The sequence below is a fragment of the Coturnix japonica genome, chromosome 12 (assembly GCF_001577835.2).
Source record: "Coturnix japonica isolate 7356 chromosome 12, Coturnix japonica 2.1, whole genome shotgun sequence".
Lineage (NCBI taxonomy): Eukaryota > Metazoa > Chordata > Aves > Galliformes > Phasianidae > Coturnix > Coturnix japonica.
In genome coordinates, this window is record NC_029527.1 from 15,848,242 (window position 1) to 15,873,730 (window position 25,489).

Sequence of the window (25,489 nt, forward strand, 5' to 3'; positions counted from 1 at the left end):
CATAGAATCATAGAATTAACCCAGGTAGGAAAAGACCTTGAAGATCATCAAGTCCAACCACAGCCTAAACCATAGTACCCCAACTCTAACAACCCTCTGCTAAATCATATCCGTGAGCATCACATCCAAGCGGCTCTTAAACACACCCAGGGATGGCGATTCAACCACCTCCCTGGGGAGCCTATTCCAGTACTTAACCGCCCTTTCTGTAAAGAAGTGTTTCCTAACATCCAACCTAAATGGAGATGGAGAAGAGCTCTGTGCTTCCATGCTTTTCCTGGCTCTGTGACCTTGGGCTGATTTTTTCCTTGTACAGATGAGAAAAGTAGTATTTTGTTTGTTTTGTTTGTTTGTTTGTCCCTTGCTGCCTGCGAGTAACTCCTTCAAAATCAAGCAGGCAGGTTTTGTTTGTTTTTCTTTACACTTTCCTGACACTTTCTTGGGCTGGCTTGGATGTTTTTGCTTTTGTTTTAAGTGAATGTACATGGGAAATGTGATCAATGTAATGCTTGAAATACCATTTGGGCACTGTGCTCATAGGAGTGTCGGATGAGCTCTTTCTGAGACAAAAGCATTTTGCCGCGTTACGGAGATGCTGTGGGACAGGATGAGCAAAGATCAGGTTTGAAGTCATCTGCGGAGTGCAGTTAATTTAATTAGAAACCGTTGCTACAAAAAAACAAAGCCAGTTGTGCATGTTTGTACAAACACCGCTCAGTGGGTTTTGCCACTGCGGACTGCGGTAACCCCGCTGCAAGCCATCACAAACAGACAAGTGGAAAAAAACTGCCCCTGAGTTGTTTGAAACTGAGATGTAATTCCGTTCGCTGTCGCACAGCGCTGCCTGCTGCCATGCTCCTTTGTTTTCTAGATCATTTTGCTTCAGTTCTCCGTCTCTCTGCCTCCTCCACCAGTTCCTGTGTGCTTGTCTTGTTTGGTCTATTTATCCATGAAGTTTTATGCTTCTGTAGCTGTACAGCATGACACTGGCATTGCCATCTGCTAGCATTTGTCTTGCCTTCTCTCTGTCACCTCACTGGTGCTGCAGAGCCTTTACTTCCTTGTATCCCTTGATGCTCTTTTACTTTCAGCTTTTAATACACCAGCCCTCTTTCCAGCTTCTGCTGCTGACAAAGGTAGCTGTGGCAGTAGCTGTTTCTCCTTGCCAGCCAATGCTGATCTCAGGGACAGCATCCACCTGCTTTGCACGCATTACAGCAGTGTTAAGTGCCCATCTTATGGTGTGTCCTATCTGTGCTCTTAGTTAAAAAACAAACACAACAACAACAAAAAACCCCTTCCTTGCAGAAATGTTGGATGTTGAGTTCATCACTGTTAAAAAAAAAAACAACGTGCCATTTGGAATAGCTCATAATTTAACCAGATGAGAGGTGCCATCACTTGAGGGTGGCAGGATTTGAATCTTAGGCTCTCATCGTCACCTTTATAGGAGGAAGCTCTGGATCGAGTTCAGTGAGCCGAGGTGAGATGAGTTTGGCAGATGTTCAGTGTCATCTGGATAAAGAAGGTGCATCCAACCTGGTCATAGACCTCATCATGAATGCCACCAGCGACAGAGTCTTCCATGAGAGCATCCTACTTGCCATTGCCCTTCTGGAAGGAGGCAACACTACAATACAGGTAGGAAAATGGAAAATATTAAGCTTCTAACTAAAACATGTTGGAAAGGGAAATGTTTTTGAGATCCAGGAAACCTGAGGAGGCTTAGGCAATGGGAGGGGAAATGACTAAATGATCTTTGACCTGTAATTAAGGGAAATACCAGTGCCTGCCATGCAAAAGTAAACTTACTAAATGTTTGCATGGGCAGTGGGTAATTGAGGTGTTTCCCAGGGCAATACTGAGGAGTGAATGTATAACAAAACAGCTTTTTAGAGTACGTTAACGTAACTGCTTTTATGAGTTAGTTGAAGCAACTTCAAGATGCTTTGAGATTCTTACAACTATAGGCCCTAAATTTCAGATCAGAATTTAAGATAACACTGTATGGTAAATTCCAAACTACCACTGTTCTTCTATAACCATACTGTGCTCCACTGCTATGTTTTAGATCAGAGTTTGTTGTTCCTACATGAGAACTGCATCTGCTACGGATTCTAGTAGCAACTGGCTTGTCGTATTTGAGAAATATTGTACTCTTCCAAACAGAAAGAAAATGTTACTTTGGCAAAATATGCCTACAAAGATTATTGATTGTGTAGTGTCTTCTTTTGGCTTTTTATGTGTTCCAGTTGCAGACAGTTTGTTCCAGACATGGACAGTGGCCCTTACGTAGCCCTATTATTTCCCCTTTCCTCACCTTGCTGCCATTTGTTTCACATCTCTGAAGGCAACGATCAGTGATTTGTTTAGAAAAGTCGATTTTATAGGTTGTTCATTTTGGAGAGAAGACAGATCCAAGCATTTGATATACATACAGATTTAGGCTTATAATTTGATACCATTTGTGCTGCTGAAGAACAATTGTTTAAGCACTTGAAGATAAATCAGACCCAGACAGTGCTTTCAGAACAGATCTAAGACATGACCCCACTGTTCCCAGTATAACATAACCACCTCTGTGGTCCTTTATTTGTTTCTTTGTCCTGAAAACCAAACTACCCCAGATTCTCAGCCATTATCTGGTATCATTGCAGCAGCTAAGTGCCCCTGCAATGGTGACGTTATTTTTGCTGCACTCTCCATGGTAGCTGTTGGAAGAAAGTGTTTGAACAGATCGAAGGCAGTGCTCCATATTGTGCTTAATCTAATGTAACTGTGGGCTGTAGCCAAAATGGACATTACTGTTCTTGTTAGCTCTGTTTGTCCCCTTTTTGTATTGCTTGTGCAGCTGTGGAGTGAGCTGAACCGAGGTGCTGACTGTTGGGAAAGTGGCCTGCCAGCAAAAGCAGATCCAATCCCATAGAAAAGGTCTTCTAACTGGAGATGTGCAGCTGCACTGTCCTCCGGTTAGTAGGAGTTGATGAGACTTGATTAAGTGTAACGTGAGGCTGAATTCTGGGGAGTTATATTAGATGATTATGATTAAAACTGGCAGTAGATCTACAGCACCTCCTTGTTTTCACACAAACCTCTACTAAGAGGGGAGGGAACCTTGTAGGGTTCCTTCATCTCCTCACTCTGTAATCAATCAGTGCCCTTTTTTTCCCCTGTATGCCTGCTCTCAAGTGCAGCTTTTTTGCAAAAGATAAAGTGGGAACAGAGAGTTTAAAATCTTAAAACATCCTAAAATCCAGTGATGGAATGAGCAGTCCTTGGGGAGAATCACTCCTTGAAATTTCCTGCTCTCCTCAGATCTGAAGGAAGCTGAGCTTTCATCTCACTTGCTCACAGGTAGCCTCAGGTAACCTCACACTGTCATGCTGGAAGGAAAAACAAATTCTACACCAGCCTTAGATGGAGAGAGCCTTTGCTTGTCCTGGAATCCAGAGCTAATGGAGTGAGCAGAGCCGCTTCCTGCTGTGCATGTGTCTCTGTTGGAAGCAGATTCCTTAGCTCATCAGGTCAAAACAAACAGGGAAATCTTCCATCCATCTCCAGAGACGCCTCTTTCTCCAAAAAGCAATTCGTTTATTTTTTTCAGTTTGCATTTGCTGTCTGTAACTGCAGGTTGGGAGTCTGTGAAATAACTGTGGTTAGCAGCGAGCTGTTGGCATATAGTGGTTACAGCAGATCACGTCCGTGCATTACAGTCCTGCCAATTTCTGCTGTGCTGTTGCCTTTATAGGAGTTACTTCCGCTGAACCAGAATAACTATTTTCCATCCTTTCCCACTTGGGAATAAGTGTTCTGTGGACGTCTGTACCTTTAGAAATTGTCCTGAACAGCCAGGAGTTGCTTCGTGCGTGTATGTGCCCGGATGGAACAGTGAGGGGCTGGAGGTTACAGGTCTGCTGCTTTGCAGAACAGAATGTTTTAGGAACCAGATCACTTGGCAGTGCCTGTAACTGGCGCTGCAGACTGTGAGGTCTTGGACACACCTGGTAGCTCTTTCTCTTGCACGCAAAGTACATACGAGATTTTATTGAAAATATCCTATGAAGTGGTCCCAGTAGAGATATTCTGTGCTATAACAACCCAGTGACCTAATAGCAAAAGGCAAAAGAGGCTTATCAGTGCTCAGAGGTGTTCCCTGACTTACCTCTGCCTAGATTAACCTGCTGATAGCTACTGAGTTCCCTGGGGCCTTGCTTTGATTGCATGATCTCCAGCACCATCAGGCCCATGGAAACTTCCAAAACGTTAGTCAAGAATGGCACTTACTCAGCTCTCTCATCTTTCAGTAGTATTTGAGTCATGAAAGCTAAGTAAATAAAACTTAATGTAGACAGATGCCAACCACAAAACTTAATTTCTGGGAGAACAGCTGGCTCAACACCAGTGAATCAAAGCGAACGTGGAGGTTTGCTCTTCAGTAAAATCACAATTTCAGTTCTGTATCTCCTGGAGTAATCGCTAAATGATGTCAACTGCTGAGTGATGTCCAAGTTAAACTGGCATCTTGACACAGTAAAGTCATGTAACCAAGCTTTTCTCTCTTCAGGTTAGTAAGATGGCATAAGTGCTCTGGGTGATACCTACCACCTGGTGGAGAGTACTGCCTTAGCAGAATAGGTGCGTGGGGTAGTTCCTAGCCTGCACAGCTTCATGTCTAACATATTTTATGAAGCAGTCTTTCACTACAGTACAGATTTAATAGCAGGATGGCAGTGTGGTACTCTCCTATCTAGTAAGACTTTATTTTCTTACAGAACAGGCTGTGAAATTTTTTGTTGGCTTATGGAAAGTAGATGTGCTTATGAGACTAGATGTGTTTGTAAGAATTAACCCAGTGCTCCGGGATGCTCCATCCCAGTCATTCTCCCACAGATATTCATGCTGTACATTCTGCAGGTCAGCTAGGGCTGTACAACCTCTGCAACCTGCAGGGTGGATTTTCTGAAATTCCATGGCAGTTTCCAGTAACGTTTGTTGTAAGAGTCATCTGCAGTCATCGGGCTATTAATTGTTCGGTTTGCATCAGATATGTTTGTCATCGTGAAAGTCAGCCTGGCCAAGTCGGCTCATGTTGGCTTTGTGTTCTAACACAGTTCATCGTCATTTCGCATTTTTTTGGTTATTATTAGCAGCTCTTCATTTATAGTATTCTGAACAAGTTCATTCTGTGCTGCTTTTGGGTAATTTTAACTAAACTCAAACTGCTTGTACCTACAGCCCTTTGAGAAAAGGAAACTAGTGGGATTGGGACAGGTTACTTAAAAAGGCTTTGACAGCAAAGCCAGAAATGTGTTGCCTCTGCACGGCATTTTCTTAACTCAGGTTTTCACACGGGAAATGAGTTCAGCCTGAAGTTAAGCAAAAGTCTGCACTGACACACAGGAACTGCACATGACGACTATAATGTGGTTAATAATGGGAGTTCCCGGGTAACTCCCATGAGCTTTAGTGGGAGAACAGATCCCGGTGATGCTGGAAAGGGATAACTGGAATAGGTGTTGCTGTTTCATTAAGTGCACGCAGGGCCAGTATTAAGGCTAAGCAAAGTAGTTGGTTGGCAACCCTAGCAGAATAGCAAATTAGAAATGTTCCTTATTATAATTGGCAGGAGTGATTTTTATTGTATTGTTAAGAAAATTAATGTGGAAGAGAAGCAGGATGAGAAAAGTAATTCCTGGTTTATCTCAGGTTAGAGGCCAAGAGGACAGCACACACATTCAATATCAAACTGCTTTGCTTTCTTTTTTTTTATAGGGGCTGTACATGGTCTGGGGAGAAAGAGAGGTCTTTGCACACTTAAAGCTCTCGGGGTAGAAACTTTTAGAAGTTTGTTGTTGCTTTTAGCTTCTGGTGCATGTCAGAAACCCTGTGAGTGCTTTGGTAACAGAAGCACTCATGGGGGGCTGCAGCTGGGGCTGGCAGGATGGCTGCTCCCCCTTTGATGAGCGCCTGTTTGTAAGGAAGTAGAAGTAGAGGTGGAACTGCAGGGTCAAAGCCAAGCAGCAGATTAACTTGACAAATGCTACTGTTCACTGAACTGAAAGTTACGTAAAGCCTTTTATTAATTTATATAACCCTCAGCATCTGCCTCAGGAGAGCTCACATCAGCAATTCTGGATGGGGCAGCCCTGGCAGGCCAGGTGCCCTTCACCTGGGTGCTGCCAGCCGGCACGTGGAGCCCGGCTCTGCAGGAGCTGTGGGGCCATTGCCATTGCTCATAGGCACGCTTAGCACAGAGCTCCTTGGGAAGACATCAAAGGATGGCCTGTTCCCTGCATGAACTGCAACGTGGCGAGTTTTCCTCATTTAGAGTAATCTCAGCAATGAATGACAGTGGAGAAAATTGCTGAAGACTTCCCCTGTAACACTTGTCTCTCAGCTGCTGGATACAAATTAGAATCACCGTGTATTTTTCTTCACCTCCGTGGAGTTTTGGGTTTCCTTCATTTGTGGAAGGTAATGACAAGTCCCTTACATAACAGCCTCTCCATGGAGACTTCAGTCTGCTGGTTTAATTAGGGATCTTCTCAAAAGTCAGATTACGTGACTAATTGCCCACATGCACATGTGGGTATTTTCAGGAAGGGAAGGTATCAGAGATCAATAACATTAGATTAAGGCATTTTAAGTGCTGTCCCAAAGCAATGTGATGCAGAGCTGCCAGTTTGAAATACAGTGGTGCCTTTCCTCACCCTTTCATCCATGTGTCTTCCCAAGGTGGGCTGCAGACACAGAGTGAAGGGGGTCAGTACTCAAGGAAAAAATGATTGTTTTTCAGGAAAGAAGTGGTATAATGTGGCTCTGTGGCAGAAGTAGCAGCAGCTGGCTTCTCATTCCTCTGCTTTCATAGGAAATATGGGTTGGGTGAAATGGTGGACTGACATGACTCTCTGGCCTCCATCTCTGTCTTGCACTATACGTGTGCTTCAGCTTGGTTGACTTTACTGCTCATGCGCTGCCACCAGCAAGAAAGCTCCAGCAAAATGAACCATGATTTCCGTTGTTAAACTTGGTACCTCAGACTGTCCAACGAGGGCTGATGATTATTGAGTAATTCCCTGTTTGCATGAAAAGCAATTGAATCTGGATTGCCCAATTACAGTTTGTACTGCTGGTGCATAAGGAAGAAGCAGATAACAAGTGAACCAAGCTGTTGTGTAGGCTCAGGGAGAAGAGCTCCCCAGCCAGTGTGCATTGTGTTGGCAGTAAGAGTAAGGAAGTGCTGAGAAGCACTGAAAGCATTCCAGGTGTTGGCTTTGTGCTGAGAACAGCACGTGGACACCATGGAAATACATCTCAAAAGCTGAGTTGGGCAGTTACACCTGAGGATATCCCTGTGGATGCTGCTGGGAGCTGCAAGCCATTGCCTTCTAAATTCATGAGAAAACTTTGCAAAATAATACAGAAGTATTAGTGATGCAAAACCAGATGTGGTTACAAAATTGTGCTTTAGATTTGGCACTTTGGGTTTCTTTTAACCAAAATTACTTCTTACAGAATATGCAGCAGGCACAGATACCTGTGAGCAGCCAGAACTTCATGCTGTGTAAATGCTGCAGAGACAAGAGTATTTTAGGATCACTGAACTTCTGTATGTAGCACTTGAGATCTTTTGGTTGGTGGAAAAAGGTCCCTTAACTTCTGCTCCTTGAGTACTCCTTGCTCATAGGCAGCACGAGTTGTTTGTTTATAATGGCATTCATGGAAGTCTTTGATATGGACTGCTTATCTTTTTTTTGTTGTTTCCATAACGTCTGTGTAAGAAACTAATGCAAAACCAGCAAGGTATTGGTACCTATTAACTAATTACTCGTCTTCCACAATTTTAGTAAGTCTTTCTCAAGTGCCACAAAGTTGTTTTGGCACTTTGAGTATGTTACTCCCAAGCACGATATATGAACCAAATCTCGACAGGGACCTGCATCAGACATCACACTGAGCTGTGGGCTGTGCCTGAGAGAGAGAGCTCTCTGAAACAAAGCACGATGCAAATCCAGACCCCATAGTTACCTTCCAAAACAAGGCGTTGCACCTGCACTAGCAATTAAACCAGCGCTGAGGAAATCCACCTCCTGATGCACTGTTGATTGTCATGAGTGTGAGGAGACTTCAGATTGCAAGCCCTTGGGCACACAGTCTCTTTCACATGTTTTCGTGTGTTTAGCACAGCGAAAGCTAGGATCTCCCCTGCCATTAGACCCCACCATGTTAAAAACGAACAAGCCCTGCTAAGGATGCATTGAGAGAGACAAAAGCTGGTAGGGGTCCTTACTGCCCTTGTCTTTACAAGATGATTATTTTTCACTGGGGGCAGTGGTGTGCATAGATGAGGCTGAGGCTGGATGAACTGAGATTGCTCTGGCAGTGCTTGTGGTCTTTCTATGTCAGTCATGGCTGATACCCCTTGCAATATGTTGGGGCCATCAGTACTCCTTTGTCACAGCATCTTTCAGCTATTTTACCTAAAAAGGAGATTTCCCACATAAGTATCAAGGTGCCCATGGTTGCAATTGAGAAACGTAGCCCAACTCCTTTTCTGCTTATATCGGAGCTCAGCTGCTTTACTCCTCATCTGTTCTTGGCAGCCGTGAGCACCAAACCATGCATACCTTTCCAGGGCCTGCCCCGTGGCTCCCTTGACATTCAGATGTGGTTCTGGTGCTCCGAGAAGTGGGGATGTAAGTCAGTGATTCTCCTTGTCCTCTCCATGGAATCCATACCCAACTTTGAAGACGATCCCTAACAGGATTACAGTCGTCCACCAGCAGGCAGAGGCAGAGGCAAGCTAGGCAGAAAAACAAGGTCATGCTGCCTTTTTTTTTTTTTTTTTTTTTTTGGTAAGCACAGGAATCAACAAAGAGATGTTATATAACTTCTATTTATATCCTACTTGCTCACTAGCTGCAGGCACACACGAGTAGCTGAGGAGGGAATTTAATGAGCTCTCAGGGCTTGCTCACCTTCCAGAGCTGGTAGGAGCCAGCTTGTTTTTGAAGTGCGTCAGCAAATGAAACTGGTGGTGGGTGGGTGGTTTGGGTAGGTGGACTGACTTGTTGCTATGGTTTTCTTTAATTCCTCTGTCTCTCAAGAAGATCTTACACATTTTTTTTTTTCTTTTGGGGAGTCTGCAGACTTCCTTGTTTCTCACACCTACACACAGCTCTCTGCTTCACCAAGGAAGTGGGATTCGTGCTCCTGCCACACAAGAGCTCTGCACAGATTAGCTGTGTGACCCGCCGGTGCGTGCTCACACATGCATGCAGGAGGAACTCAAATAAGGCTCCGTGCTGAAAGCAGGTCAGGCCCCCAAGTCTCCCACGCCGTGGAAGCCATCTGCTCCCTGTTCAGAGGGATCTGCAGCGGGTGGAAGGCACGGCTCTGCCTGGAGCTCCTGCAGTGTGCACTGCTCCCCTCTGCTCGCCTGGTGTCACGCTGCTGTCCCCTGGGCTGGCTGTGAGGCCATGCCCTGCCCTTGGCTCTGGTTCTCTCCTTTCCTCGAGAAATGATGGAATTGCATCGAGGTTTTGAGTGTTGCAGTAGGAAGACATGCAGGGGATAAGGTCTTTTACTGGTACGAGTGGTAGAACTCTGCTGCTGCTTTCATTTAATGCTTGTTGGGAAAGAGGAGGGCTTGCATGGGTGTTTGCCCATAGCCACCAAAACCTTAGGGCAATCCCCAGCTGAGAGCTGCAGGGCTGTGTGTGGATGCTTACAGCAGAGGGGGTTGGTTATGCTGTGGAGAAAGCAGACTGGAAGTCCCCCTTCTGCTCTCAGGAGAAAGTTTGTTTTAGAGCTTGCAAGCTGAAAAAAAAAAAAGAAAGCAGCCATTGAGGTGTTCCAGCAGATTCTCCTTGTAGGTTTCTTTCAAACTGTGACGTATGTTCAGCATGAAATATTTCAGTTGCTAGTTCCTTAAACTACATGAGACTGATGATATCCATCAGTCACATCCCAGAGTGATGGATCTTTAGTGAGCCAGGATGTGTGGAAGACTAAAGGAAAAGAGGAGATCAATTATATTAATAACCACGTGAGTGGGGTGAGAAAGAAAAGCTAGGTTTTAGTTCTGTGAGGCATCTGGGCAGAACTTAAAGAGTTGGCGTTTGTGCTTAATTCCGTGCTTGTGTTAGCAGAGCAGTTCCCCTTCTTCAAATGTGGCTGCTTTGAAGTAGTCCCGCTGTAAGGAATGGAATGGGAGCGGCAAGCGAGTTCTGCAGCCGTGGGGTAGCACAGAAGTTTTGCATTACTCCGTGCTGGCAGCCTGTCTGGATAACCCAAGCAAGTTAACAGCCCCATAATAATTTCTCTTTAGCGTTGGAATAAAATGTCCTGAACGGAAGCCAGAGAGCTGATCTTCCTCTTCTGTCTGGAGGGACTTTCCTCTCTGAAACATCCCTGACTCGTCGGCTTCATCGGATATTTTCTATTCACTCACATTAGAGAAACAGGGAGGGAGACGACAGCGGATCACATGGATTCATGTGAGGCACTTGCTGGGGCTTTGCTTCCCTGTGTTTATTCGTAATCAAGTATTTGATTTTCCCAGGGAATTCTTGGGAACCTGCTCGGATGGGCTGGCGGTGGCTGTGCTCTGTTGGAACAGCTCTGTGAATTGCAGAGGGTGTGGTGCAGAAAATACTGCGGCCTCGCAGAATGACAGCAAGCTCTGTTTGGGTTCTGCAGCCAAATGCTTTCCTAAAATCAGGCCACCCTCCTTCAGGAAGGAGCGCGTATCTGAACAGATGTCTTAAATCCAGCACTTGCTAATAGGTTTTGGTTATATTTCACACAACATGATCATTCAGATTGCGTACCGTCCAGCCCGTAATCGCTGAGCCTGGAAGGAAAGCCAAGCTGTTTGATGCAAAGCAAGCCAGCAACTGTGCCTCTTCTCAGACAGCAGAGCAGATAGCTGTGCCTTTGGGCAGATCCAGCTGGCAGGTGCTGGAGAACAGTGTGCTGAGCAGAGGGGGTGACACAGGGTAAGCCCTTGGAAGGCATGAGCTGGAAGCAGGCTGCTTTCAGCTTGTTCTGATTCTCCATTTAACAGCACTTTGCCGGGTACGGCTTTGCTCATTGTGAGGTGAAGGCAGTGTGAGTTGGGTAGCTGGGTGTCTCCATTTGGGAGGTGCCAGCCTGGTGTGGCTCACAGCCTCACTCGTGTCACTGCTGTGCTTATGTGCACTGATGGGGTTGTTCCACCCCCATAGTCCTGCTGCCCTGAGCTCCCTGTGCTCAACTGAGTCATAAAGTGGCTTAGGTTGGAAGGGACCTTAAAGATCATCCGCACGCCATGGGAGGGCTGCCCCACAGCTCAGGCTGCACAGAGCCTCTCCATGGCCTCGGGCACCTCCAGGGATGGGGCACCACAGCTCCGGGCAGCGCTGCTGGGGCCTCACTGCTCTGAGTGAGGAATTTCTTCCTAACATCTAACCAAAGTCTCCCTTCCTTTAGTTTAAAGCCATTCCTCTTTGTCCTGTTGCTATCAGACCATGTGAAAAAGTGCTCTCCTCTGTTTTGAGCCTCCCATCAGGTACTGGAACTGGGGAGCTGATCTTCCATTCATCTTTAGGAACTGTGTCTTCCATGTCAAAAACCATGGAAGGGAAGGCAGGAAAGCACAAGAGGAGAAGTGGCAATCCTAGGAAATGCACCCCTTCTTTAACGTTTTGTTTTGTTGGAACCAGTATTTTCTGTGGTTTACAAAAGAGAAGAGACTGCCAAAAAATAACAACCTTGGAAAACGTTATGAATTCTGAGTGAAAAGGCAGCAAGATTTGCAGAAATATTTCTTCAGTTTGGCAGAAAAGAAAAAGATGAAGGGGGTAAGCATTTAATAGTGTCTATACATGATGTGAAAAGAAGATAACAGGTACCTGGGATGACTGTGGAAAAGACATAGGCTAAAAAAATAATAATAATTAAAAACAAAACAAAACACAGTGGCTGGAAATTGACGTAAATCACATATTTCTAACAGTTATTAATCGCTACAGAGAGAGAGATTTCATCATCTCTGCTGCCTTCTCAGGACAGGATGCTTTTCTTGAAAAGCCGCATTGTTTGAACGCAACTCGAGTCCCTCTTAGTGAACAAGACCTAAGCGGGGCTGATGGTGATTGAGGTTGGGCTGGGCTATAGCTAATGAATACTCTGGCATTTGAACCTCGCCTGATTTATTTTCTTCTCCAATCAGTTACTTGTCTCTCAGTTTTGCTCCTGCAAGATGTTTTGCATGGAATGGTGGAAAAAAAAGTCATAGAAAACAGAGCACATTATCAGTAAATGATTATTGGTGATGGTATTGACTTACTTTCCCTCTTTTTAGCTTCAAGGCAGCATGCTGGAGTTGTACAGGGGGGTTATTTTGCTGCCTAAGGGGTTCTCATTGGATTTCTTAAGGAGGAGAGCTGGGTGATGGAGAGAAGGAAGGACAAGTTATTGTGCAGATGCCCTGGTACCCCTTGAGGTGGTGGTTTTACTCCTTTGGTGGCTTAATAAGCTGCTTTGGGTGTCAGAAGGTGTCAGAACTTGCAGACCTTCAGGTGAGGAGCTTTTCCCTTTGTGTTTCTGTGAGCTGAACAAAGTTCTTTCCATTGCCCAAATGAAAGCTGTGAAGTTACTGCTGGGTGAGTCTGTGTAGGTGTCTGTAATGCCATCTGTAAAGACGTACCCTCACCTACACTGACCTAATGTTGTGTGAGAAGCTGTGTGCTTCATGTGAGTGCTTTGGAGTCTTTCCTCCTTTTGGCTCTGTAATTAATTGCAGTCACATTATCTCTGATTCTCACATTCTGGTTGCTGTGCCGTGGGGTTGCATTGCGTTTCATTGAGGTGCATTGCTTGGAAAGCTGCATTTACTGAATCCAGCATTCATGAAACAAATCTTGTGATCCTCTCTGCGTCATGTGATGTCTCGTGTTTAATGGCAACGACTGGTAGCAAAACAAAGTATAGTCTCATTCTGCACAGTGTTAGAGCTCAGTAAGAGCAGAGAACTGGTCCACTGCCAGCTCCTCGACTACAGCCATGCTTAAAACTCTGCTCCTTTCAGGGCACTTTGGGTGCCTTGTGCTGAGACAGCCAGGTATGGCTATGGCAGAGGCACGCTGCCCTGCCCTGCTCCAGCTCTGCCTCTAGGAAGTCATGCTTGGCTGCAGGGTTTGCACCGATCTCTCAGCGGGCCCTCAGAGCAGCAGGTGAGGTTAGATGCTCCCTTATCAGCGATGCTCCCTTATCAGCAGCACCTAGAGTTCTGTCTTTCAGAAATATGTACGAGGGTTGGAACTGGATGATCTTAAAGGTACCCTCCAACCCAGACTGTTCTAAGATTCATGTTCCAAGCTGCTGTTCTAGTGCACTTTGCTTGTCCAGCAGCCAGCTTCGTGGTTCCGTGACTGTGTAAGACAGTATCCTGGTATGCCATAAGCCAGAATGGCTGCTCTATTTCTGGTTTTATAAAGGAGATTTCTCTCAGTTTGTGGCTTGAGGCTATATCAGCAAATAAAGTTTAGGATTTCTGCCATAATTATCATCACCATTTACCTGTTGGAACACAATTTCTAGGATCATATTTCTTAAAGTACGGTGTCTTTGGTAGCTGGCATGTGGTTGATACGTATGTGTGAAGGTGTTAGGCATCCTGACCTAAACTGAAACAGCCGTGTTGTGACAGCCGTCAAATGCAGGCACAGCACGCACAAGAATGCTTTACTGGAAATGTTTGTTTCATTTGTTTTTTTTCTCTGAAGTGCAGTGGAAAGTCAGTTAAGAAGCTTGAAAAGATGACAAAAATCAAACCTGTCAGCAAGTCACAGCACTTGCGTGCAAGGTGGTTCTTCAGTGTGGTTCTTTAGAAAAAGGCCTCTGTTCACTACGGGTTCATCACAGGGAAAATCCTCCTCTATGGGCTCTTCAGATGTGCCACCAGCCAACATGATCACTGGCTTGAACTGCAAACGGGGCTGTTTATTTCTGAAAACAGTGACTTCTTCTGGAACCACTTGTTTGTGCTGCTCTGCCTTATTGATATGTTTGTTGTTAATTACCGTGAGAGTAAAATTGCCAAGACGCAGCAGATACCAGCTGGGTTTGGTCACTGGCCAGCAGCTCGGGGAAACCATGCTAAGGCCTTGCATGGCTGCGGCTGGCACTTGGCAGCATTCTGCTTGTTGAGCCTGGCCGGGTTAAAGAATCAGTTCAGAATAAGTATACTATCCAGATAAGTAATCTGTCATTCAACAAATGCTTTTATTTGGGTATGTTTATAGAGATGACATTAAAGTTCTTGATAGATAGTATTAGATTGCAGAATAATTCTGAAAATATTAAATGATTTGGGCTCCCAGGTCATCCTGTGTCAGGTCAGAGGGCCCAGAATGGTTTCTGTGCTGTTGCCAAGCTCATTGCAATGCCTGTTGGTACGATGCAGTGTTACCTGGTAGTAGAGGGAGCTTGTCCCTTGTGACAGGTTGGCTAAAACCTTGGTTGCCTCCCACGTTGGCCTTCCAGGCCTGGGGCACTTCCACTCATCTTCATATTTGGAATCTCTGTATTTCTTCCTTCCATGGTTCTTAGTGTCCTTGTGGCCATCATATACATAAATAACACCACATGTCCTCAAGCATCTCTGTTTCTTTCCTTAGCTTTGATGTTACTCATCTGTGGATAGTGGCAGGGTTGAACATTGCTGTCTCCCTCTTGTTTCTAACAGCTCCACGCGGGTGTCTTTGCAGGCATGCCATGCTCATACCGCGTTCCTCCTTCTGTCCTCTTTGCAAATCACTAAAAGTAAGAGCACGCTCCTGAGCTTACCTGAAGGGCTTTGGGCCAACAGAAGTATTGCAGAGGTGGGAGGGATGTCTCACGTGAGAATTGACCAACTTCTGTAAATAGCAGCACTTCTCTGTAATCAAAGCAGTGACTTCTTAGTGTTTCAAAGTCATGAAGCGGTGTCCTGGCTGCGACTGCCTGGGAATGATCAAAGGCAGGAGGACAAGGCGCTCCGAGTATTCTGCTTCTCAGACAAGCAGGCAGGATATATTGCTATTCCCGTTTTCAATTTGTTTTTTCAATAAATCAGGCTTCATTCCTATTCATCATGTAAAGCTGTTGGATTGTGAGCTGCTGCAGAATGCTAACTAATTTCATAATACTCTGCATAAGGTGACCCACTTACAAGTTCATCCTTCAGTCGCATTTAAGCTCTGGTACTGATTTATGTAACAGCATATTGGTTTCATCAAGGATTGTCTGATCGTTCCCTGCGTTGGCTCCTTTTTGACCTGTGTGTGATTTGTATTCTCCTCAACTTTAGGATCAGCTTTCTGTCCTTACGTGTACACGGGCAGAAGAACATTACAGAACCTTTCTAAAAGTGGTCAGTGAGCTGCTCTGTCACTTACAGGTGTACTGCAGTAGGAGCTAAAAGGAGTTTTAACAAGTCTGCAGACAGGGCAATGGGAACTGAGCACAAAGTATCCCTTGTTCTTAAAGCAGAATTAAGATCAACTATTGCATGTTATGAGCCACGGTCCCTTCGGTACTTGGAGAGGAAGGCAGAATGGTTTCCCTCTATCTATTTCATAGTGTTTTGTTTCTGAACTGAGAATCAAATTGCAGATCACTACTGTCCCTACCTTACCTTGATTTGTTTTAATTACTATAATTCCACTTTGAGAGAGAATTCTGCTGCCTAAATGGGCAACATAATATATTGCGCTTCTTTACACATATATGTGGAAGCCATTGATAAAGGAGCTGTCGTAGTTGAGATGGACTTCTATAACAATAAGATTTGAGTCTCCGTTTTTCTAGATTTCAGATTGCTGAGAACTGATTAACTTTCCGGTCCTTCAGGATGCCTCACGTTGCAAAAAGATGAAATAATCTGCATCCATAGCTGTGTTTGACGATACATATCCTATTCTACTTTCTCTTGTAGCATTCGTTCTTCTGCCGACTAACAGAAGATAAGAAATCCGAAAAGTTCTTTAAGGTTTTTTATGATCGCATGAAAGTAGCACAGCAAGAAATCAAGGCTACTGTCACAGTCAACACGAGTGACTTGGGAAATAAGAAGAAAGATGAAGACTCAGACAGAGATGCTCCCAACAGAAAAAGAGGTAATCTCCAGTTGTGCCCTTTCTAAAGTGTCAAGGGAGTAAAATGCTTTTCTGGACTCATTTGGACTGATGCAATAATGCTCTGATCTCTGATCCCACAGAACAAAGTTCAGAGGTCAATGGTGCCCTGCCCTGGGATTTCAGGAGCTCCATTCCCACTTCATCCACTTGTGAGATTGTGCTGTTGAAATGATGAAAGCTGTTTTTGAGATGAGACTCTGCCACCTTGTCCATCGTGACAAGCTGCCCAAATCTGATTTGTAGTAATGACCACGGGCTGTGGGTTGTGGTCAGTGTCTTCTCTAACAATAAGTGGAGAAATGCTAATTGTCTTCTAGAGCAAGTCCGTTTATGTGTGTTCCCTAACAAATTAATATCAGTATTTAATGTGATCTGCATAAAAGATGGGAAGGAGTGATGTGATACCCTTCTAAACTCAAGCCCCTTGCATCACACTAAACATACTTACTGGAAAGGACTGATAACCAACAGCTCACTCTTGTGTGGAACTTCGATGGGAATGTGTGACTGAATATTCTGGTCCTTTTTATTTGATTTGCCTGAGGAAGATCTGTTCTTGTGTATTTTAGTAAGGGAGCCTATGAGCCAAATTACAGAGGAAGTCCGGGATCAGTTACTGGAGGCCTCTGCAGCTACAAGAAAAGCGTACAGCACCTACCGGAGGGAAGCTGATTCTGATGACCATTATTCAGCAGCAGAAGGAGCACAGTCAGCAGCAGACAAGAGCAAAGATGACCTGGAGATGAGCGCTGTGATCTCCATAATGCAACCCATCCTCCGCTTCTTGCAGCTTCTCTGTGAGAACCACAATCGGGATTTGCAGGTCAGTCTGATTGCTGAGCAGCTGTGTCTGCACTTCCTCACATGGTAATGGGCACAAACTGGAAAGTCCATTTAAACAACAAAAATGCTATTTACTGCCAGGGTGATGGAAGCCTGGAACGAGCTGCCCTTGGGAGTTTGTGGCATCTCTGTTTATGGAGATGCTTAAAGCCCAACTGGTGGCAGCTGTGGGAAGCCCGCTGTCTGTGCCACCCACAGTGGTGTATGATGCTCTCTGATATGTTTGTACAGTTCTGAGTGGTGAGCCCTGTCTCATCTAGCACATACCTCCACAGGAGATAAGATTTTTGCTTGCAAATGGACTGTAATTAACGTGATTTTTGTTCAGCGTAGTGACTGCTGCTGCTGGATTAGAATTGAAGTAAGGAGACACAGTACAATGCGCTAAATGCCCTCATAAAGGAGGAATAATTGCCTTGATTGCATATTGTTGTACTGTGTGCCAGAACTGTAAAGACCCTGTGTGAGTGCTTTTTAGACCTGCCAAATCACTTCCGCTGAACTCTAATGCCCTGCTGCTGGCAATACTTGGAATCAAAGATGTATGTTAATATTCCTGTGCTATGAATGTGTAATTCTTCTCACATTTTGTAGGTGCTGAGGTTACATACATTAGGCTTTCTCCTAATTTTTCAGAAACTATTTGATCTTTGTTTTGTCAAACAGTTCTCATGCCGTTAGCAATGTCGGATACAAGTAGGACGGCAGTTTCACGTGGCAGCAGTCCAAACCACATGTACAGGATCCCTTCTTGCTGCTGTTTTTGGCTAGGCACCGAAAGCTATAGGAGCAAAATTGAACTCAAGCCACTGTGAAAAACTGGCCTGAGCTGTTCACCATCCCAAACAATTAAATTCCCCAAGCAGCAGATAGTAGCATTCAGCTCTAGGAGAGAAAGGGTAAATAAAGGTGAAGAGAACCATCTTTCAAAAATAATCCTAATTCTACTTGCCTGCCTTGATCCTTGCCTTTCTCCTTTGGTACTGAAGTGGAGGTAGGAGTGTATGAACCTTCAAAATCTATCTGCAGCTAGTTGATGGTATCTGAACTCATTATCTGTATTACCAATGGGTTCACAACATAAAGGAATATATAAGACTTGTTATTTATTCTAGGAACTGCATTTTGCTAAGATTGCATGAGTTTAAATTTGTGTAATTCGTGCTCCTTTCTATTAGTGCAGTGACAGGTTGGTCCAACCGAGCGGTTTACAAGCCATTAGCAGCTGTGAGTGGTCTGACATTTTGCAAAGGCAGGAAAATGCTTTTACTGTGAGCCTGGAAGGGTTCCATGCTGTGTGTTGCTCTTCTTGAGAACAGTCAATCAATCTCAGTTATTGAAAACTGTTGGTGATAGGTGGATGGTTGGACTGGATGATCTCATAGGTCTTTTCCAACCTTGGTGATTCTATGATTCTGCCTCCAGTTTGCTGTGCCTTCAGGTGAATGGAAACTCTGGGACAAAGCATGTGGATGCTGAAGTACATTGTGTTACCTTCCTCAGGCTGAATGCATTAAGTGTTGCCACGGAGGGCATCCAATAGCTGTTTCTCAGCACACTGAGGTTCTTATTACACTTACATTAGGTGTGACCTTCAATTCTGCATGAGAGCTCAACCTTGAAAGCAAAATGTAATAGCTGCAGATGGCTGTAGCCAGCCCATTGACTGTTTGTTTGGCTTAGTGACAGCCACGACGGTTTCTGTAGGAGGTCTTTCCTTTACTGTCTCTTTTCTGAATGGAGACATCCCTGTGCACTGCAGAATTAGTCATATGAACTGAAGCTGGTGATGGAGTGAAGCATGCAGGGAGTGCTTTGCTGTGAGCAGGAATGGAACTTGCAGAAAGCGGGGAGGGAAGTGGGATTCCCAGCAGGAAGAAGTTCCTTCTGGAATCTGAACCTGTGTGTGAGTTTGCAGCCAGCTTTTCCTCGCAGCCACATTTAGAGACGCTGCTTCTGTGCTGCACTCATTTTTTCCATCAAGATCAAATGTTTATTGTTCTGATTCTTGTCCTATCAAGTGAATCATTTCTGTGAAATAAAATAACAGTATTATAATGATATACTGACCAGTCATGCTCAGATTAAAGCTCTATAGGATACCTGCTGCTTTTGTGCAAAAAACCAAGAACTGATGTAACTACTGTTCCTACTTACTGAAGACACAGCATAGGTAATAAAGATAAATAGGGATTTGTGTGCTGCAGGATAGTGATCCCACTTGGCCAGTGCTGCAGAATGCAGAGGATGAGCAGGTTTAACTTGTCTTGTTGTAGGTGGGAAGCATAACTGAGAATGAACTTTTTAAGAGCAATACAGACTGCAGCGTCCAGTGAAAAATGCCTTGCCTGATTGCTAGGAAAACAGAAATCTGATCATTTCCAAATCTCTTTACTGAGACTCACCTCTTAGCTATCTTCTTTCTTGGCAGTTTTTTTTCCAATCAGGGATCAGATTTCCTCTAAAACAAAGACTGTTCAATGACAACACTTGGGTTTTGGGGGGAATTACCCATGTAAATGGTAGAGCTTTTCCTTCCAAGGATTCTGTGCCCACCTGTGCCTGAATGCACTGAGCTGGTATAGCCAGTTTTACTTTTAGTCCGTATGTTTTCTCCAAAGGATATTCAGCTTTAGGCTGTGTACTGGGAAGCAAAGTCTGAGGCATTAAGCGCTGCCTGTAGATGCTGCCTACACAAATGTGGCCATATCTGCTGGTGTATCCTAGAGATGGGGAAGGTTGTGCTCCCTAAGAATGGATAGTAGCGTTAAGCATCTCCAGAGAGTTACTGACAAAAATAGCACTTAAAAGTCTGCCTTTGAGTGCACTTCATCCTATTGGAAGGTGTTTGTCAGCTGAGTATAGAGGATGCTTAAAGCCAGGCTGTTAGTTTGCTCTTTTCCTCTTTTCTCCTCAAGATCTCATAAGCTGCACGTTCCAGCTGAATGTACAACTCCATTGCTCTTTATTGTGAACACAGGGGTTGGCAGGTGATACTTCAGGTTCATTGCCATTGATCTTGATGGGATTTTCAATATTGAAGACTTGTGTTCCCGCATCGCAGCACAAAGGATGATCTGGGTGATAGAAAAGGAAGAGCTCAGACTGTATAGGCTGAGACTTTGGCAGGGATTCCCCTGGGCAGTTTCTCCCAATGCAGAGGACTGTTATTTTCTGCAATACCTTCACCTTGTTTAGCCATCTAACGCTGTCCTTTTGCTTCTTTCCTTTGTTATTATTGACTTAAATCAACATGCCAAAGCTAATACAAACAGCTATTATGAGAATAAACCTATACCGCCAAGAAGGTTGCATTCTGGGGAGAGTTTTCTTTTGTAGCTTTCACCATTACCCGTTATTTTTGCTTTTCTCCTGGAGGGAAGGGAGAAGCTCTAATTTCTGTAGCATCAACCTTTCTACGCTCTGACAAGTTAATCAAAAGTCAGGATATTAAACGAGCAATCAGTTGAAATGTGCTGAATCACTGTCACCTTTAGTCTGTATTCATAGACAGCATTTTCCTTTTTTAGCTTAGCGTTCAATTGAATCTGGCAATTTCTCAGTCTGTTTGCCTTCAAAGACTTATTAGTCTGACGCAAGCACTAGAGGTAATCAGCTGACGGCACTTAGCTGTGGGCTTGTAGAGAAGACCTTACTCATTCCAGAGTTCCGTGCATTTTGCTCATCAACTTTCTTCCCCCCACCTTTAAAGTGTTTTGTAACCTGCCTGAATGGAGCCAGATGGGACATCTCTCATGGGCACTGCTAGGCAAGGAGGTGTTGGTGTCTGTTTGTTTTTACAGAGCATTTCTGTGAACTTACTGACAGGAACCACCCCCAGTCCCTAGGAAATTGTTTTTCATTAATTGTCCCTCTTTGGGCTGTTTTATTCTTTCTTTTTATTTCCCATTTGGAATACAAAAGAGAGGAAACATGTTTAATCCATGCTGATAACTGTGGTATTTCATTAAACGAACTGTTCCTAATCAGCAACTTCAAGCAGGGATTACAATAATTGTGTGGGACGAAATGCAATTGAGAGAATTAGACAGGGGGACTGTTCCCTTCAAGGCATGCAGTCAGTGCCTCCTCACCAATTCAGGTGGTGCTGCTGTGAAGCAAAGCCAGGGAATTGTTTTCTCTGTCTTGGAAGAGGGTCTCAGGAGGAGCCTTCAGTGGTCGTTAGCAGTGAAATGTAGCAAGCGGGATAGAAGAAAGCTTCCATGCTTAGAGGAGCTTTCTGATCCATAGCGTATTGCCCATTCTGTGCTGCTTTTAGTGCTCTACTGGATGCGCTCTGTTTATTGCATGCTGTCTTCTATAAAAATGTGAAGCCAATAAGCTGCTCGAGAGCATCGCACATGGCAAGCAAGCCCTGGAAATCTTAAATTGTCTGTCCAGGCTTCCTGTAATGAAGTTCCAGTGAAATTAGAGCAATATACCATGCAATGCAATTGCGGGTTGATTAACTTAATAAAACGTTATGATCCAGACATCAATTTGTAATGGTTTATTTCTTTCCTCCTCCCTGCCCTGACTGTAACATGCTGCAGAATTTCCTCCGCTGCCAGAACAACAAGACCAACTACAACCTGGTGTGTGAGACGCTGCAGTTCCTGGACTGCATCTGTGGAAGCACAACAGGAGGGCTGGGCTTCTGGGGCTTTACATCAATGAGAGAAACGTAGCGCTGATCAACCAGACGCTGGAAAGCTTGACTGAGTACTGCCAAGGGCCCTGCCACGAAAACCAGGTAACGTGTCTGTAAGGAGCACAGCCCTGCCTCCCTGTGCCTGCAGCATGTGTTTTGCTGGGCTCAGCACTCAGCCTGCACAACCTGTGTTGTCTTACAGGGCTGCTAACTTTGTTTGCCTGGCAAAAGGGATTTGGTTGTGTTTATAACAGTTTACCTCCGTAATGCAGGCCATAGAATGGGTGGAATAACCATCTTTAGAGATAATTATTTGTCTTTGCAGAGCACCTCCATAACAGAGCAGGACTGTAGTTGGAAGCTGGCAAGCTGCTGTAAGCTTGTATGTTTTAGTTACGTGCCATTACAAAAACAAGGTTACAGGGCAAGCACGAAGGTTGTGGAAAATTGTATTCTTTGATTAGACACATCCAAAGTTGGTGTTGTTTGGCACATCTGAAATAAAGAAAACTCTCGTTAATCTTGGTAAAACACTGTTCTTCCTTAGCTGCTTATTCAGCCTGAGCACTTTGGCATGTAAATACTTAGTTTATCAGCTGTGTTGTTTTCTGCTTCCTGGCCTTGGGTGGTTTCAGGAGGACATGCCATGGCTGATTATAGGAAAAGCATACAACCAAATGCATTTATCTCATGTTATTCTACTGTCTGGAGTTTTCTGTGCCATTTTTCATCATGAGCAGCTTACCAGGTGATGAAAGAGCTAGCTCTTCTGTTCTGGCTGGGTTACTGGCCTAGGCTGCGTTTTCAGCATAGACAATTAATGAACTTTGACTAATTTTCTTTGGACAGAACTGTATTGCTACGCATGAGTCCAATGGTATTGACATCATCACAGCATTAATTCTCAATGATATCAACCCTTTGGGAAAGAAGAGGATGGACCTCGTATTAGAACTGAAGGCGAGTGAATATTTTGTGTGATCCCATTAGCATAAGCAAGATGAAACAATTTTATTGCTGGCATCATGTTGAAGTTTATTATAGCCTAATATTCACAAGTGCCAAAAAGTTATGTGCATCAGAGAGCTGAACACGGTGCCCAAGGTTTATTTGTCACAGGTATTTCATCTTCTAAATGATCGCATGGAGTCACTGTTTTCACACATGGGTGGCTGCAGGCAATACTGAGGAGTCCTAATGTAATTACCAGTGAAAAATGTAATTCCAAGTAAAAACGCTGTTGTTTGTGAGCTTTTATATACATTGTGGGCATCAAATATCTCTATACCTAACTGCCTAATTAATTGTTGTTAAATTGATTGATGTTCAGTCACTAAGAATTTGCGACTATTCATATTAATGCTGAAGTAATTAATCCAGGTACTCATTTCAAAGTACACTCGCAGGTTGTCTTCTGACTGCAGTAATCACCGAGTACTCCAACTTCAGCCCATGTTTGAGAAGTCTTTCCTTTCTGACTTCTTGTCCTGTCTCACAGTGCTTTGTCTAGTTGTCTTCCGTTGCCCACTCACACCATTAATACGGGTAGTGTGGGTTCTTTATTATTCCAAACAAAAAATGCTTTTAGACTCAATTAGCGTTATACTTCAAAATTAAATATTTTTATTGGTTCTTATTGTCAATCACAATGGATTTTAATCTTAATTATTCGTATTAAAGTAGTCTGGTGCCTTGTGGTAGTTTCCCATTTCCTTCCTCCTCTTCTTGGCATGAACAGGTCACAGAGTAATTTTCAGTTAGAAGCAGCAAAGCAAGTCTGTGTCTTCAGCCTTGGCTGTCCTTTGATTTAATCAACAGAATCTCCAGAAGTGCTGAGCTGCACCACTGTGGAGCTGAAAGCATGCAGAAATGCTGCAGGATTTTTCACGCAAAACAAAACAACATACACCAACCTCAAAACCTCAGTCTATGACAGAACTTAAGTTGAGCTGTTAATTTGGCGTTCCGTGATAAATAGGGTTTGGAAAGTAAAAGGAGAAAGAAGAGGCATCTGAAGCCCTTCTGGGCAGCATGTGTGGAAGAGCTGAGGCTGTGTGTGCTCTGCTTTTGGCTCCTGGCAATGACTGATGTTCTTCCTTCCCATCAGAACAATGCTTCAAAGTTGCTCTTGGCGATCATGGAGAGCAGGCATGACAGTGAGAATGCAGAGAGGATTCTCTACAACATGAGGCCCAAAGAGCTGGTGAGTACTAAGGCACTCTGCATTCCCTTAGAGCGAGCCAGCAGGTGCCATCGTGGCTCTGAGTGACCCCATCAGCCCCAGCACTGTGTGAGAGGACACTGACAGTTCAAGTCCTGTTGAGGGTTGGACTGAATGAGTGCGGTGTTTGCTGGGAATAGCTCTGGCTAGTTCTCAGAAGGCAGGAGCAATTACCTGGTGCTGAATGCTAGAACCAGCTGCTTTGCTGCTGCCTAAGGAGGAGATCCTCATCCTTCAGAGTCTGTGTTAATTGGCACAAAGGATAAATTTATTGTGTCCTAAAAGCTGTTTGTTAACCAGCCTACAACTTTGCTGGAGTTTAACGTGTTAATTGATGAAAACACAAACTGGAAATTCACAGCACAGCTGGAGCACTGACAGCTTGTCTCAGTGTGTGGAGGAGCTGTGGTGTGGCAGAAGATCAGAAGGTGATGTGGTGTGCCGTGAGTGTGGCTAAAAACATGCTCACTGGAGGGAAACATGAAGTCTGGTCTCTTGTGTCCATGAGCTGAGCTGAAGGTGCTGAGTTGAGGTTTTCTGTTTCATGCTGAATGCTGAGAAGCCCTCTGACCTTCCTCTTGGAATTGTACATGCTCAGCTCCCTTTTGCTTCTGTAAGAGTAATCCATGTGTGCTGGCCTTAGCAAACTTCACGCCTCAAACTGAGCTATCTCTTTGCTGGCCTGTGGCTGTCTTTCCAGGTGGAAGTGATAAAGAAGGCATATCTACAGGGCGAAGTAGAGTTTGAGGATGGAGAGAATGGAGAAGATCTTGCAGCATCTCCTAGGAACGTGGGACACAACATTTATATATTAGCTCATCAGGTAGAACTTCACCTATGGTTTCTGTGAGCACTAATTATCACAAACTGCAAATACCAGGAGGCCTGATTTGTGCTGAAATTGTTTTAATGGTTCATCTCTCAGAGACAAACTCACTGCAAGTTCTCTTTTTATAACACAACCTTAACTTTTAAAAAAATCAAAAAGAAAATTCTGCAATAAAAAATAAGGAAGAAAGATGGAGTTTTATAATTGGAAGTGGGCAGATTCATGACTAAGTTTTTGAAGCCTCATAATTCAAGTTCTTGGCAGTTTAAGGGAGCAAAGGTATTATTTTTCAGCTTTATCAGAGGTTATTTCTGCTCCTAAAGAAATTCTTCTCATGGGTCATTTAAACCTTGAGGAGAAGTCTCAGTCTGCTTTTATTGTTCAAGCTGCATTCTCTCTCCCATCATTTATGTTGGAGCCGGCCAGTTCCACTGCACTGCTGTGTGTTTGAAAGGTCAAAGGGAAAAAGTAATCTAGGTCTATTTATATATCGATGCTACGTAGATCCCTCCATTAGAGACTCCTTGTTCCTTTTACATCTGAGAAGAATATTTGTCATCATGCTGTAAAATGAAAGTAGAGCATCCGGAAGCATATATATTTTTTTAAGCAGTGCTCTGTGAATCTGCTTTTCAGTTGCTGCAAACCCCACCCTCCATCCCTGCCTCAGTGCTGGAGCAATTAGCACACCTTTGAATTCCGGTGGGTGTAGAAGGACAGACTGAATGTGAATGTTCAGGAACTTTACCAAGTCAGGTGAAGGGTGGGAGAGAATGGATAAA

The 25,489-nt window shown here is 44.2% G+C and overlaps 1 protein-coding gene across 1 annotated transcript in view; it reads left to right on the forward strand.

The window, feature by feature from the left end:
• Positions 1-25,489, forward strand: part of ITPR1 (inositol 1,4,5-trisphosphate receptor type 1) — a 144,696-nt gene that overhangs the window by 86,085 nt on the left and 33,122 nt on the right. Inside the window, 9 exon segments of the mRNA XM_032447330.1 lie at positions 1,451-1,641; positions 15,962-16,142; positions 16,244-16,312; positions 16,733-16,986; positions 21,560-21,653; positions 21,656-21,759; positions 22,507-22,617; positions 23,765-23,860; positions 24,579-24,701. Of these exon segments, the coding sequence (XP_032303221.1) occupies positions 1,451-1,641; positions 15,962-16,142; positions 16,244-16,312; positions 16,733-16,986; positions 21,560-21,653; positions 21,656-21,759; positions 22,507-22,617; positions 23,765-23,860; positions 24,579-24,701 (1,223 nt within the window).